At 39.1% G+C, this 16,290-nt stretch overlaps 2 protein-coding genes and 1 non-coding gene across 5 annotated transcripts; 2 read left to right on the top strand and 1 right to left on the bottom strand.

Annotated features, from left to right (window-relative positions):
* Positions 1-1,700: 1,700 nt before the first annotated feature.
* LOC130741555 (small nucleolar RNA R71) lies at positions 1,701-1,807 on the top strand. The gene has a single exon (XR_009020447.1). It is a non-coding gene; the product is annotated as a small nucleolar RNA R71 (small nucleolar RNA).
* Positions 1,808-7,711: 5,904 nt separating this feature from the next.
* Positions 7,712-11,392, bottom strand: LOC130737390 (L10-interacting MYB domain-containing protein-like). Of its 3 annotated transcripts, none has more exons than XM_057589134.1 (4): positions 11,241-11,384; positions 10,874-10,899; positions 8,815-9,334; positions 7,712-8,744 (listed from the first exon to the last, which is right to left on the bottom strand). In XM_057589134.1, the coding sequence occupies exons 3-4, from the start codon at positions 9,322-9,324 to the stop codon at positions 8,034-8,036; spliced, it is 1,221 nt and encodes a 406-aa protein (XP_057445117.1). In that variant the 5' UTR covers positions 9,325-9,334; positions 10,874-10,899; positions 11,241-11,384; the 3' UTR covers positions 7,712-8,033. The 3 variants fall into 3 exon arrangements, with proteins under 3 accessions (XP_057445117.1, XP_057445118.1, XP_057445119.1); XM_057589135.1 differs by lacking the exons at positions 7,712-8,744; positions 8,815-9,334 and adding exons at positions 9,412-10,100; positions 10,192-10,499 and having other exon boundaries at positions 11,241-11,392; XM_057589136.1 differs by lacking the exons at positions 7,712-8,744; positions 8,815-9,334 and adding exons at positions 9,412-10,100; positions 10,192-10,531 and having other exon boundaries at positions 11,241-11,371.
* Positions 11,264-16,242, top strand: LOC130735221 (protein MAIN-LIKE 2-like). The gene is made up of 8 exons (XM_057587298.1): positions 11,264-11,354; positions 12,167-12,300; positions 13,360-13,392; positions 13,486-13,559; positions 13,819-13,885; positions 14,029-15,043; positions 15,125-15,885; positions 15,967-16,242. The coding sequence occupies exons 1-8, from the start codon at positions 11,264-11,266 to the stop codon at positions 16,225-16,227; spliced, it is 2,436 nt and encodes an 811-aa protein (XP_057443281.1). The 3' UTR covers positions 16,228-16,242.
* Positions 16,243-16,290: the final 48 nt, after the last annotated feature.

The raw sequence follows: 16,290 nt of genomic DNA, 5'->3' as shown, positions 1-16,290 counted from the left end.
CCTTGCTCCCCCTTTCAAGGAGTGAGGGAAGAGCTTAATCATGAGCTCACGACTAGTCACACCTTCCATCTTTACAAGGTGACTAGCTTGAGTGAATCGAGCCATGTAGTCTTGGAAATTCTCCTCTTTAGACCCCCCCATACTTGTTTTCACTTACAAGCTTGATGAGAGCTTGATTAAGCTCAACATCTTTTTCACTTACCTTGGGGGTCTCCTTTGAAGACCTGGACAAGCTTTTGATCATATCACAAACAAAATCATCATTAAGGTTAGTTTGCAAATTAGGATTGAAAACCGAAAATCTTACCTTGTCCTCACCTACTCTAAGAATGAGCTGACCCTTATCAACATCGCTCTTAGCCCTGCCAGTGGCTAAGAAGGGTCGACCAAGAATGAGAGGAATCCTGGCATCCTCCTCCATGTCCAGCACCACAAAATCAACCGGGAACACGTACTTATCAACCTTAACCATCACATCTTCAATGATCTCATAAGGTGTTTTTAAGGATCGGTCCATCATTTGTAAGGAGAGCATGGTTGGGGTGACCTCTCCTAAGTTCAGCCTTCTAAACATGCTAAGCGGCATCAAGTTGATGCTCGCTCCCAAATCACACAAGGCTTCAACAACAGTCAACCCCTCAATCTCTACTGGGATAGTAAAACTCCTAGGATCCCTTCTCTTCTTAGACATTTTTCTTTGCAAAATGGCACTACACTCCTCGGTCATCATGATAGTTTCATCAACCTCACTCAACTTCCTTCTCTTACTTAAAATGTCCTTCATGAACTTAGCATAGATAGGCATTTGCTCCAAGGCTTCAGAAAAAGGAATATTGATGTGGAGTTTCTTAAAAACTTCCAAAAACTTAGAAAACTGTTTATCCAGATTTTTCTTAACCAAAGCCTTGGGGAATGGAATCTTACTAAGTTCAGAAGAAGGAGTGCTCACAACTCTAGCTTTCACAGGTTCACTCACTCTCTTCTCCGTAGCACCCTCATATTCTTCCTGTACTTTCTCATTTTTCTCTCCCTCATCTTGTTTTTTTGACTCGTGTAACACTCTCCCACTCCTAGTGGTAACAACAGCAAAATTCTCTTGTTTAGACAAAATTAAAGGATCGGGAGAAGACTTACCTTGAGGTATCTCGGCCATTTGCTTGGCTAGCTGGCCAAGTTGGTTCTCCAAGTTCTTGATAGCCGCCTCTTGGTTCTTATGGTTGTTGTTCATGCGGTTGATGCAACTCTCCAATAGCTCCTCTAAGCTCTTCTTGCCACCATCATTTTCACCAACTTGCTCTTGGACTTGTTGAGAAAGTCCAGAGCTTTGACCTCGGAAACCCTGACTAGTAATGGTGCAAAATTCACTAACATTGGGCCCTCCAAAAGCCACACACTCCACTTTGGCTGCTGTAGCACCGACCAAATTGGTCGCCTTTATGTGATTTTGAATCTCCGCAATTCGTTCGGAGAGTTGCTTGTTGGAGGCCAAGAGCTTGTCGTAAGCTTCCACTTCAAGCTTACTCCTTCGGGTTTGGCGATCATTTTCAGAGTTCAAGGCTCTCGCTGCCATCTTTTCTATTAAGTCATACCCCGCTTGTGGAGGAAGAGCATCGAACTCGCCGTTTGAAGCCGCATCTAGGCCAAACCTCCAAGAGTATTGTAGACCATCATAAAATGTTGCAACCAATTCAGCTTGGGTGAGATTGTGTTGAGGACATTTCCTCAAGAGCTTCTTGAAGCGCTCCCAAGCTTTATAGAGATTTTCTTTAGTGGGTTGCACAAAATTCATGATGTCTTTTTTTAATTTCCTCAAAAGGGCTCTTGGGAAGAACCTTGTTGAAAACTTTTCCTCTAAGTCTTCCCAAGTAGTGAAGCTCCCTTGAGGTTGAGAATTCAGCCATTCCTCAGCGGTGTCCTTCAAAGAAAATGGAAACAAGCTCAACCGAATTGCATCCGCCGGAACATTGTTCACCCGGTAAGTGTTGCAATTCCGGATGAACCTCTCCATGTGAGCATGTGGATCTTCCAAAGTACCTCCACCATATTGGTTTTGGCTAACCAAGTTGATGAATGCCGGTCTCAACTTAAAGTTTCCCACTCCCTCGGGAAAGGCAATGCTCCCGGGATAGTCATAACTCATGGTAGCCGAAGTGAGTTCCCGAAGAGACCGGTTGGCATTCTCAACTTCTTGTTCACATAATCGGAGGGTGATCCCCTCTTGGATTCTTTCCTCGATATGGGCTTGCATCTCCTCCTCCGTCATATGGCCACCCATGACGGTGTCTCTCTCTCGAGCAACCTGAAAGTGTGACACTCAAACTGAGAAAGATTAGTAGCACCAATTCTAGACAAAGATAAAAACAAAAAATAAAACCACAAACTAAAAACTAAAAACTTAAACCAAAAACCACAAACAATTCCCCGGCAACGGCGCCAAAAACTTGTTGGTCAATCTGCAAGTGCACAGATATCTCCGGGTTTTAAATATCGAATCCACAGGGAATTGCAATGTGAATTCAGTTTAAGAGTCAAGTTCAAGGTTAAAAAGCGAATAAAATTCAGTTTTTAAGATTGGTTGTTTCTTTGATTATGTAACAAATAAATGAACAAGTAGTAAAGTGATCGAAATTCAGAAATGAGATTGCCTTGGGTTCTTGTTCAACTAATTCAGTTTTAGCAAACCTTCCTATCCAATAAATCCTGAGTCTCTCCTTGAAGTTCTAGCCTAGATAGTCATCTATCGATGCCTCGTAAAGAAAACCCTTTCTAACCAAAAGATAGGTTCAATTCCTTGATAACCTAAGCATTTGATAGAAGCAATAAGCATACAATTCAGGCCAACCAACCCCAACTCTTCCTCTATTCCTAGCAGCAAGTATAGAAGGAGTAATCTCACAACAAGTCCCAATTCTATAACAAACTATCGTTATGATTATAGAAAAGTAAGAAGCTAGCATGCATTCAAGCTTGAAAGATTAAGCATAGAAGTGAGATTCAAGGGTTTACTCAGAATATTATGAATAGGAAAGGAATTAAAAGATAAAACATCCAAAGCCTTACAAAGAACCCAAAACAAAGGGGTTTTTAGCCAAGCATGGCTATGGAATCCATACAAGAAGATGAAGATAAAACCTGGAACATAAGGCCTAGAAGAAGTTCCCCAAGCTCCAGAACTCAAACCCTCTCTTCTAACTTATTGAAATATGGTAAAATGACAAAAGATCCCAAGAGAAATGACAAAAATCCTATTTATAGGCAAAATGGGCGAGTTTTCTGTGTGCCGGGCGCTCAAGCGCCAGTGCCGGGCGCTCAAGCGCCAGTACCAAATCCTGGCACAAAAAGTATCTGCCATCCTGGCGCTCAGGCGCCCATGTGGAGCGCTTGAGCGCCCCAGCTCTCCTAAAAACCTCTTAAACTTCAACTTTAACACACTTTAATGCCTCCATCAAGCCTTTAAACCCCTTGGCCTTCTTCCTTCAGCTGTTACAACCTGATTGCTTGCATAGAAAGACTAGGAACAAAACCAAGAAACTCAAAGGTTTAATTGCACAAAAGTATAAAATGAACTAGGAATTAAACTAGACCCCTAAACTCTACTAAAATACCATTAAAGACCTTATAAAACTATGAAATTACCAAAGCAATGCAAAAGGACTAAAAAAGATAAAAATGCATGAGAATGCATGAAACATTACATGAGACTCTAAAAAGACTCAAAACCCACAACGAAACGACCTTAAAAACACTACTAAACTGGGGTCATCAGTATCAGAGTCAATGGTTGTTTGACCATGGGCCTGGGCCCCTATCCTGGAGACCTCCCATATTTGGGTCACCCGTTTCATTCCACGCTCCAGATGTTCCACACTGGGCGTGAGGGGGTGTGTTAGAGTCCACATTTCCTAGAGATGTGGCCAAGCAATTGCTTATATATGGTTGTGCAAACCTTAACTCCTGAGCTAGCTTTTGAGTTGAGTTAGGCCTCCTTCATCCTTCAATAGGGAATCGAGTAACGGATAACTCGAAAATGCCAGGGTCAATGTGTTGGCATCCAAAAATGCGTATTGACTAGAAAATAATCGAACCATCTCGCATGTGAGCTTTGCAAGTGAGCCGTGAAAGGTTTTTGCCGAAGAAAGCAAGCAAACGATTGAGCTAAGCAAGGATTGGTTAAGGGAATAAACTTTGATAAAATTGGAGAAAGGTACACACGCCTCAGGCGATAAAGGATATATTTTTCAAGGATTCTAGAATGCATGCACGTGTACAAAATCATTCAGCGATTCAGAGGGAATAACTTCCAATATTCCCAATAAATGTAATTTTGTCAAAAAATGCGGGTAGTGGTTGGAGTTATTAACCGCTGTAGGTTAGCCAAATTTGTCTCTATTGTAAGACCTAGACTTTTGGAATTAATATAATTAGTTAATTTATTACCTACGCCTAGGTTTTTATGCCACGAACGGGCAAGTTCGGGACCCCGATTCAAAAATCCGGTAATCCCGAAGCGATTCCGATTGTAGCATCAAATAAAAAAAATTCCTTTGCCGGGGAAAAAATATGGGTCAATAGCGTACCGATCGGTCTTGGAGCCAGTTGCTCCAAGATATTTTCGTTAAAGTAGGGCCCATGGGACAAGTGCCAACCTCTTGCGGAGGGACACTTGTCCAAATTAAGTGGTGGAGAAGAGCCAAGGGCTCTCCATCACACACTTTCTCACCTTCTCCCTACTTAAGCAAAAAAAAAACATTATTCACCCCATTTCTACAAGCTTGGATACGCAAGAGAGAGAGAGAGGAGAGAAAAAGGTTCAAATTTCTTCTTGCTTCCTTGTGTTCTTGAGTGAGAGAGTAGTTGATCTTGAAGCTTGGGTTGATAAAATAAAGCTTGGGACCTCTCCTTTGAAGCTCCAAACCGCCACCACCACTATTCATCTTCTTCTTCATTTCCTTTGAGTCAAGGTTAGTATTGGCCCCAAGCTTTAAGTTGGTAGGCTTGGTAGTATTATTTGTCTTTACATGCTTAAATCCATGATGTTTTGGTTGTGATGCATAAAAAATGGAGAAAATCACAAAGTTTTGAAAACTTGTAATTGTGTGAGAGCATGATTCTTTCTAAGTGTCTTCATAGTTTTTGTTTGTGTGACCTTTGATTTGAGTAATATAAATGAAATATTTGAAAATCACAAATTTTGTGTTTCTAGGGTTTTCAAATTAGGGATTTTTGGTTTAAGTTCCTTGAAAGAGTAATGAGCATGTCTAGAGCTTTCCAAAAATAGTAATATTGATGCATGATTATAAACTTGAGAAAGTTGTAATTCAAGATTGAAGTTGTATGCGTGTTTGAAGTGGTTTTTCAATATAGATATCAAATGAATATGCTTGGAAATTGATCTATTTTGGAATAAAATGATGAGCTATTCTTGAGCCTTGTTAGGCCGTGGCTTGTGTGTGTTTGGGGAAGAAAATCTCATTTTTGAGCCTTGTTAGGTTGTTTTTGAGGAAGTTTTGGGTTTAACCTTGTGAAGAAGAGTTGAAGATGTTATATGTTTCTTGCATTTGAAGTAAGTGAATAACATGCTATATGTAATTGCATGAAAAACCTTATATGAGGTTAGTTTTGTGTTGTATGTTGGAAGAAAAATGAAAAAGAAAATTGTGCTTATTAGGGACATGAGGACGTGAGCCTATCTAGGGTAAATGAAGGATAAAATGTTTGGAAATCACTAGGAACATGCCTAGGATGAAACCTTGTGGAAATTTGCATGATTTGTGTACTAGTATGTGATGATGAGACCTTAGTAACTTACTTGGTAAATGGTTGATTTGAACTTGAGTTTTGAGTCAAGTTGACTTTTCGGGGTAAGTTTCTTGTGCTTGGTTATGTGTTGAGTTCCTAGAGTCTAGAGAACCTTTCTTGAGTTGGTCAAGTCACTTTAAGTCGTAGAGTTGCATAGTAACTAAGATATTGGATTTTGCTTAAGGTTCATAACGCTCCGGGTTGGAACTCACGAAGTCGAAACTAGCAAGCAAAGACGTCCCCGAGAGTTAGCTCAAGTGGTAAGAGCTAGGGGACATAAGGGTTGGGGAGGGGAAAGTCCAGGGTTCAAATCCTGGAAGAGAAATTTTAAGGAATTTTCTAACTTACTAGTAACAACTAACCACTAACATTTGCCTATAAAAAAAAAGCAAGCAAAGACAAGAAGGTGAAAGGAATTCAAAAAAGGTAGGGATAGCTTTACCATTAATGGCTATATGCTAAATGCTGAAGTATGGTGATCATTGTGATGTTATGAAATGATAATGATGCATGCTTGATTCGATTGTTGATAATAATGAAGCATGCTATTCGATTGATGATTGATATTGATGCATGATTGTTTGATAGTATGCATGTATATTGATGACATAATTGTTGAATTATGCTGAGAATTGATTATTCTATCGACTGTAAACACAAAGTGTTTATGAGTGTTAGCAAGTAGATCCGACGGGAGGTCTAAACTACCGTTGCTGTTGTGGATCGAGACTTTCTTGGAAATTACCTTAGTGGGAAGGGGATATTTTTAAAATGTTAGATTTTGGAAAATAAGATAAGACTTCAAGGTTTTGAGAATAACACTTCATAATGAAACTAATCCAAGTGATAAACCTTTTATAATCCAAAGAGAATCTTTGAGAAGGAGACTTAGGATTTTGGAAAATGAGTTTTGAAAATTGGAAAGAAAGACGATCCAAGTATTAAGAAGATGAAGAGAACCTGATTCGCAGACATCAAGAGGATGGGCCGCGTTGTGACGAGATGAGTCACTAGGGTGCAGAAAGTGTAAGACCCTAACCTTACTTATGTATTGCTTAAGTGATTGATTGAATAAAGGGTTAATCGTCTACTTGGTCCCTGTCTTTGTTTCGCCGTCTGAAATTAGTCCCTCCCCGGAAAATTTACAAATCTGGGTCCTCTCGTTTGCAATAAGTCTAGAGCAGGTCCTCGCAGGAGTCTGGAGCGCCGGCGAGTGATGAATAGGCATGCTGACTGGATAACTGAGGCTGGCGTGGATTTAAAAAAAAATAACACATCAGAAATTTTAATTTATTTAACAAAAATAAAATCAATTAACAAAACTAATCCTAATTTGATTGAGAATTAGGGTTAATAAACAAAATCTAAAATAGGCCCCGTTCGGGGTGGTTTTCAGTTTTGAGTTTCAAAATTTCTACAAACCAAAAACAGTTTTTAGTTTTGATTTTTTGATTGATAGCTTTTTGGTTTTTAAATTCAAAAAAGTGTTGCAAACTTGAGATGATGAAACTGCTTTACATACAGTATCGTATATTAAGCCTTTTTTTAAGAAACCAACTGAAACATAAAAGTAATAAAAAAATACTAAAAATCAAATAAGTTATATAATTTACAATTTAAACAATGAAATTACTAAAAAAATTTAAATTATATTATGAAATAATAAAAAATACGTAAAGGTGAAATGCAAAAAAAGACTACAAAAGAAACTAATAAAAAATGAAAAATAATAATATTAATAATAAAGTTTATAAAATATATCAAAATATAATACAAATATGAATAGTTTCATATGAGGTTTGCCTTGATATATAGTACAGGAAAAGTTTGCAGCATCACATTAAAATACTAGACTAGTGATTAAATCTAAAGGGAACCAAATACTTGTGTATATCAATACTGAAGTTCACTTCTGATATCATAAAATAATTGGACACACCAAAGATTTTATGTAATTGGCATACATAATATGGATACAAATTCCTCCTAATGGGGAAAATTCAACTACCCTGAATGCCCATAAATCACAACACAACCAATATTTCTAGTCTACACGAGAGCCACCGCAGCACTGCTGCTCATAGAATATTTCTTACCACATTTGCTTTTCAAATTTATAGATAAATTATTGTAATGACACTTAAAGAAATTCATAAACTGTTAACGATCCAAGAAAGAGAAAAGTACATAAGGCTAACGAAATGCCATAGTTTTTCAAATTAACTCCAATATAGCTACAATGTTGCATTAGTTGCATCCCATAATCGTTGAGCCAAACGATCTCGAAATGTAGCCATTTGACGAAAAGATGCTGTAGTCACCTGTGGTGGCACATGTTCCTCTGTGTTGTTGTTTCCATTTGTCGCTTCATCTTCTAATTGAACATTTTCATCTGCATATTGTGTAAATAAAGGATCGTCCTGCATCTCCATTTTAATAAAATTATGAAGAACACAACATGCAAGTGGTATATACTTTTGTCTTTTCAATGCGTATGGCAGCATGAACTTCAAGATAGGAAAACGTGCTTTTAAGACCCCAAAACACCTTTCAATCACATTACGTAATGAAGAATGAATGTAGTTGAATAGCTCCTTTGGTCCTTGCGGTGCTCGTTGACCTCTATAATCACGCAAGTGATATCGTTCTCCACGATATGGTGAGAGAAACCCAGGCATATTGGCGTATCCAGAGTCTACAATGTAATATTTACCTGTCGGGGGAAAAGGAAAACGATTCTCAGCCTTATAAATAGTTTCCAAAAAAATTCTTGAGTCGTTTGCTGTACCCTCCCAACCAGCCATAACAAATGTGAACTTCATATCAAAAGAGTAACAACACATCATATTGATAGTCGGATCAATTTTTCTCCCACGATCTGGAATCTGCTCATCTTTTGGAATGCACGCTGAAATATGGGTACCATCAATTGCTCCTACACAATGCTTTATAAAACAAAAAAAAATATTAATACATAATTTTAAACAACATTAAAACATAATTTAGCATAATTACCTTGAAAAAAGGACAATATCTTGGATTGAACCGTATCTCTTGAGCAACTTCATCAAAGGAAGGAGGAACAATGAAGTATTTGGAAAGAGAGCAAATGGCTTTTAGAACTCTTTTGAAATGCCTATGAATAGTGTCCCCTGAGTGTTGAAATCGATCAGCTGCAAATCTAGTTCGCACTGTTTGGCAGATAATGAGTAGAAATATTGCAACTTGCTCTTGAACACTTAAGAACCTAGTATCCTTCAATTTATTTCTTTCTTTCAACAAATCACACAGTTTAATGAATTGAGGTGGTGTCATTCGAAATGTATCATAACAATTCCTTGGATGACCAGTTAATACTTCAACTACCCATGCATGTCCTTTCAATTTTGAAATCCTTTGAGGTTGGGGTGTTGATTTAAACAAACTATTATCTTCCATGCTGATATAAAAACCAACAATAGTTAGAAACTCTTCTTCCTCATCATCATCAGAGTCATCTACAAAGTTCTTATTTATCACATCCATCACCACAATCCTGCAAGTAAACAATATTTTCATAACAGATCATGAATAATACAAATTATTAATTGTCTAAACTAAAAAGTGACACCATGAATAAATAAGATTAATAATTCTAACAATCCATGTCATCATGTTCACAAAAGGTACTAGCAATTATCCAACATGTCAAAATCAAAAGAAAAGCATAAAGATGCAAAATGTCAAAGATCATAGGCAAAGAAAATACAATGAATCACAAACTAAACTAGATTCAGAACAAAGTCGTTCTTCCGGTCATCACTTAGTTCCATAAACAAAGTTCTCCACATAGCATCTTCTTTCAATAACTTCAAAGCCTTCGAAAAAGAAGCACCATCAATGCCTTCAAGTCCTTCAAGGACCCTTAAACAAGTCACTATTTTTTCCATATCTTGCTCACTACTCTGGCCAACTGCTTCTGTGGAATTAGTTGATGGTCCAACCTGACTCTTGTCCATCCTCTCCATCTTCTTTTTAGTATGTTCTCCAAAAATTGCCATAGCATTAGCAAATGCCACTTGAGCATTCTCTCTTGCATTCCTTTTCCTAGTGTCCTTACTAACATGTGCTTTCTTTTTAGGTTGTTGGTCATCTTCATCTTTGTCAAAGTCTCCTTCACTATCATCATCATTACTACTTGAAGGACTTTTGGTAGAAGGGTGCTGATTTGCACCAGTAGCAGTAGTGTCCCCATAAATGACACACAATTTTTCATAATTCAAGCAACCCTTCTTCTTAAATTGCTTTGCAAACTTGTACTTCTAAAAAAGAAAAAAAATCACTTCATTAGTATATTGTAAAATGATAACACAATAATTTATCACAATAACTAAATATCAAATTGGAACATACCTCACACAGTTTCTTCCACTCATCATCCGTGGCGATAATTTTGCCAGTGGCTGAGTTGTATCCAAGTCCAGTCTCCATTTTCAACAGATTATTAAAATCCTTCAATTTTCCCCTTAGTTGATTGAATTTGTTCTTAAATTGATCATATGTGTATTCCTTGCCAAATTGGATTTTCATCTCCTCCTTGATACGCCTCCATGCATCCCTTGTTAGAGTAGTGGTTTGTCTATTACCCTTCTTAACTTCCTCCTCCATTAAACCAATAAAGTAGGATTCTATGTTTGGAGGCCATATATCTTTTTTGCATCCTGTACCCAACACCTTCATTCTCATTTGCCATCTATCAAAAGTAGAATTTAGAGAAAGAACCTAGCCTAGACAAAAAAGAATAGTTGAAACTAGCCTAAACTAAAACGTTATGTTTCATCACCATAGTTAGAAATAGAAAAGAAAGCAAATCATCATATCCCTAATTGAATGTTCAGTAAAAAATGTCTTATCATTAATATTATGCAGCTTAAAAGTACAATTACAATCAGTGACATCATAACACAAATTTGATCAAATAAACTCTCAATATGCCTTATCAGTTATGAATTGCATGTTCAACCAAAGAAGAGACTAATTCTATTAATGTAAGTAAACTTAATATAGAGACTATGAACAAAAGATAAAGACTAACCAGTAGCAGAAATCTCCTCTATGCAACTGTAACAGAAAAAAATCCCAATTAAGTCACATGAAAACCAAATTAGCAACAGTTCTATTCAAAAGGATCACAGCTTATTCTATTGTCATCAACTTGGTATCAATATTACGCTGCCCCATACATGAATATATACAAAATTGCAGATTTTTTTTGGGATATTCAAGAAATCAACTTGGTATCAATATTTTGCATTCAATTCTGTGTTGAATTTGAGAAAAAAAAAATCAAAGAAGATATCACAGATTAGGAAAAGAGGGAAAAGAGTAGAGAGACACAAAAGGCTGAGGATTAAAGAGAGATAAAAAGGAGCGAAGAAAAATAAGGTGAAGAAGACACTCACCAGAGAGACATGAGCTTACAGCAATGGAGAACGAGAAGGGGAAAACCGCGCGTAATATAGAGAAGGAGGGAGGGAGATACGTGAGCGCGAGATATGCGTGCACGATTTCAGCGAGTAAAGTGAGGAAACAGAAAACAAATAACCTAAAACCTATTTTTATTGTTTTAAAAATACAGTCAAAACTGTTTTGAAATGGGCTTAAAACTGAATTCAGCACCAATTTAGCCGAACAGGTTTTGTTTCAAAAATCACTTTTTAAAACCATAAACTAGAAACTTGCAACCACCCCGAACAGCGAGCCCTGGATTTGGCACCCCAGGGCTTAGAAATGCCATCCCACTTAAAAGTGGGGAAATACTATTATGCCCCTCCGTGTTTTATTTCGGAATATCCATTTCCGAAGTCTTTCTGATTTTGAGATTCCGATATGCTTCGGAGGGTAACGTTCCGAAGGCTGTTGTATTAATTCAAAACACGGGCTCGAAAGCTCGCTCATTTCCCATTTCATTCCGAATTTCTTCTTGAACTTCCATTTCCGAAGCCCTCCAAACCTTCACAGCCTTCATCAGAGCTCTCCCTTCATCGCTCTTCATCATCTTCTTCGTCAACTACTGGAAGTAGAATTCCGCCCGCAATAGAGGTAAGGGCCTTCATATCTTCGTCATCTTGTTGTTGCTGTTAGGGTTACGGATTCGAATTGTTGCTCTTGAAATTTTTGGGTGCGGTTTGGTATTTTGTGTATTAGGGTTTTAGTGATTTGTGGATTGTGCGGTATTGTTGAAATTGTTGGGTGCGATTTGTTGGGTGAAATTGTTGGGTGCAGCTTGAACAATTGTGCGGTTTTAGTATCTCATTCTTGAAGATGTCTGATTGAAGCTCTTGTTGATGTTGGTTTACTGTAAATTAACTTCTTCATGTTCATGCAGAGCCAAGGGAGCATGCTTTCTGCCTTGATTGTGCCTTGATTGTGCCAGAAGTGATTCACTGTGCTACCTGTAAGTATTTCTTATCTTCTGATCCTGATCTTCATATAGTAAAACAATGGACACTAGTGGCTTTTGTATGTTTTACTTAAATATGTTGATTTTGGTGCTTAATATGTTGAATGAGATACTCAACCAAGTAAGGCTAATCCAATACTTGATACTCTTAACTAGGACAAACAGCCCTTACTCTACCCTGATAAATGAACACCTCTAATCGTTGTGGCATGCAGATCATATTGGTCCCAACCAATTCCCATAGTGTTTCTGTACAGAACTATGAAAACACACTTATGCTCTATCTTTGATAATTTTTTAGTTTAGTTATTTTGGATTGGCTTTTTCATCAGTTAACTTTAGTTAAGTCATATTTAACATTGTGCCAACATGTTTATATTTTACATTCATTTATATTGCCAGAATTAATTCACTTCTGAGGAGAGAAAAGAGAAGTTATCTAAACATGCTATGAGAGTACTAACTTTATGACTTGCTGCTAAAAGCATTGTATATGTTGGTGGAAATGGCAATCACACTTGTCACTACAGATGCTATTATCATAACCAGTGCTATAATTTTATCCCTTCTTGTTGATATACCATATGCATCCCTGTCATTGTAAACAACAAAGAAAATTAGGAACCTGATATGGATGCTGATTTCAGGCAGATTTGATTAGTTAGGTTAATTTAGCATATTTCAATTTTTATTTTTATATCTTTATTAGTTAGGAATTATTATATTTTTATTAGTAATGATTTGAATGTTTTTCTTTAACAGATAAGACATGATTGTTTCTTATCTTATTAGATATAGGATCTTTTTAATTAGATAAGATTCTAGTTTCCCTATTTGCTTGTACTCAACCCTTAAGTTGATAATCTTAGTTTCTACTTGTGTGCTTTTTGCTGGCCTTGCTACTCATGCAGTTGTGTGCTTTTTGCTGAATGAGATGCTCAACCAGAACACTTTTGTTTCTTTTTCCCTTTGATAATCAATTTTGTTTAAAGAAAAGTTGATCTAAACATCCTCAACATACTTGATACATGTTTTGCCCTCTGTACTTTCAGTTTTCATTCTTAGAAAACTCTCTTCAAGTTGAGTAGCATTTACATATACTGGTTTATTCTTTTCAGTACATAAATATGCTAGACATGCTTATTGATCAAGTATGTTAGACATTCTTTTTATTTACATATACTGGTTTACATATAGCATTTACATATACTGGTTTACATATACTGGTTTATTGATAATCTTAGTTTCTGCTTTTTAATTTGAATAGAAACAATGGCCTTGCTACTCATGCAGCTGTGTGCTTTTTGCTGAATGAGATGTAACCAGAACACTTTTGTTTCTTTTCCCTTTGATAATCAATTTTGTTTAAAGAAAAGTTGATCTAAACATCCTCAACATACTTGATACATGTTTTGCCCTCTGTACTTTCAGTTTTCATTCTTAGAAAACTCTCTTCAAGTTGAGTAGCATTTACATATACTGGTTTATTCTTTTCAGTACATAAATAGGCTAGACATGCTTATTGATCAAGTATGTTAGACATTCTTTTTATTTACATATACTGGTTTATTGATCAGGAAACTGTTGAAAAGATTAGAGTTGGGATCAAAGAACAAACAGAAATCACTGTTCATTTTATCAGAGGTAAATAACCTGTCTTGGTTGATATATGTAGCCTCTTGAATATTAAGTTTCTTCTAGCTTTCAGCTGATTGCATGAATATTCAGTTATAAAGCTCATCAATTGGTACTTTTACAATTATCTGATGAGTATTATTTTTTAATAGATGGCTAAGAGGAAGAGCCAAGGGCGCAGGAAATCACATGTTGCTGGGAGCTCCCATGATGCCACGGAGGATGTTGAGGATCGCCACACAGCCCCGGATGATGTTGAGGATCGCCACAGACGGCTGCATGCTTCTTTTCGTAGAGTCAGAGGCAGATTTGGTGAGGACCAGGATGTTGGTGGGACATCAAATGAGGAGCGTCGAGACCCTTGTGAGATGATTCCTGAGCCTTCTCGTCAGACGACTCCCGAGCCTTCTCCGCCTTCTCCGCCTTCTCGTCAGACGACTCCCGAGCCTTCTCCGCCTTCTCGTCAGATGACTCCTCAGAGTTCGGCAGAGAGTGAGCATGAGGTTGATGTGGAGCATGAGGTTGATGTGGAGCTTCAGGTTGATGTGGAGCCTGAGGTTGGTGTGGAGCTTGAGGGTGATGCTGGAGCACGACGGGATGAGGTGCCAGTCCAGACAGAGGCACCGTTTCCAGGGGGGCCTGATGATCTGTCACTGTTGGTCCGTTACCCACATCACGTTGCGCCGTGTCTGTGGCATCATATTATAGGCACCGACCCGCGTTACCCCGATAGAGGTGTGTTGAAGTTTGCCAGCGCTGGGATGAAGCTGGCAAAGCTGACATGTGAGGGCGAGGGAGACGATATGAGCGCTGTTCGTCAGCGTGTGGAGGGGACCGGACTCTATCCGCTCTTCAGTTGCACCTATCTGGAGATAGACACACCCCTTCTATCTGCCCTCGTCGAGAGATGGCATGAGGATACCAGCAGCTTCCACATGCCATTCGGGGAGATGACCATCACCCTGGATGACGTGTCATCTATACTTCATTTGCCGATGGGTGATAGGTTTTATACTCCCGGACAGGCCAGCAGAGAACAGGCAGCGGAGACCTGTGTTCTGCTCTTAGGAGGGGTAGCCACGGACTACATCATGGAGTTTAAGGCGGTGAAGACCATTAGCTTGCGATTCGGGTTCTTGCAGACTCTTTACACTAGGGCTCTTGCTGGTTAGTTGTACTGTATACTTAATTTATTTGCAACTATTATATGTGAATTAAATGATTAATGGTTTCTTTGTTGTACTTTAGAGCATCGGCATGACCATGCAGCACGGATGTGGCTACTTCACCTCCTCGGCTCGACCTTGTTTGCGAACAAGAGTGGAGGACACTACACTTCTGTCCATTGGATCGGCATGCTGCAGCACCTTGATCGGGTGTCAGAGTATGCGTGGGGCGCCATTGCACTAGCTACACTGTATGATGCACTTGGTCATGCCTCACGGAGGAAGACCAAGCAGATGAGCGGTTGTTCTTCCCTCCTGGTAGCTTGGGTGTTTGAGCACTTCCCACCCACCATTATTCAGCGGATTGAGGTCCCCGAGTACACGGAGGACCAGCCCAGAGCGTGCAGGTGGATGGAGTCCCGGGCTGGGCATGCTGGACTGATGGAGAGGCGAGTTCTCTTCGATGAGATGACGGCAGAGGACGTCATATGGACACCGTATGAGGAGCACAGGAGTCACAGAGAGCTGGACGTCCGAGCTTTATACTCAGGCTACATCCGGACTCCCATCCGGACGGCCGTGCGACCTCATCTTCCTGAGCGTGTGATGCGGCAGTTTGGGTACGTGCAGCCTATCCCGCGACACCCATCTGTTGTGATGGGCATGAGTTCTGCTGCGGAGGTCGTTGATGCAGCATACCAGGATTATGAGCCACACTTGATTCCAGGGGGGGTCCCTAGTATAGTGGATGGAGCGGCAGTAGATGATTACCTGGACTGGTACACCGGTGTATCTCACCGGTTCATCATCCCGGATGAGAGTAGGGCCGATCTCAGTGCTGTGGTAAGTGTGAACTTAATTTTCTTTATGCATTTGTGGTTTTGTGTATGCGGTTTACTAACATGTATATTGATTTATTTTCAGGCTTCTTTGCGTCGGGCCGTTGATTTGCTAGAGCAGGGACTTGAGGTCGACGACGGTCCCCCTAGAGATACACGCTCCCGCACTTTATTAGAGAAGTGCCTCACTGTCATCAGAGACTTGAGCAGGACCCAGGGCGTCACTTTCGTTGGTGTACGAGGAGGCAGAGGTCGAGGCAGAGGAGGAGGCGGAGATAGAGGAGGTGGCAGAGGCGGAGGCAGAGGTCGTAGGGGTAGGGTGGGTCGTAGGGGCAGGGGGCAGTGACATTATTATTATGTGTACTTTTATCGCACTATTAGTTTATACACGCTTTATTATCGGTCTGTA

This window comes from Lotus japonicus, chromosome 2 (genome assembly GCF_012489685.1).
Source record: "Lotus japonicus ecotype B-129 chromosome 2, LjGifu_v1.2".
NCBI lineage: Eukaryota > Viridiplantae > Streptophyta > Magnoliopsida > Fabales > Fabaceae > Lotus > Lotus japonicus.
This window is presented reverse-complemented; position numbering and strand designations above follow the sequence as displayed.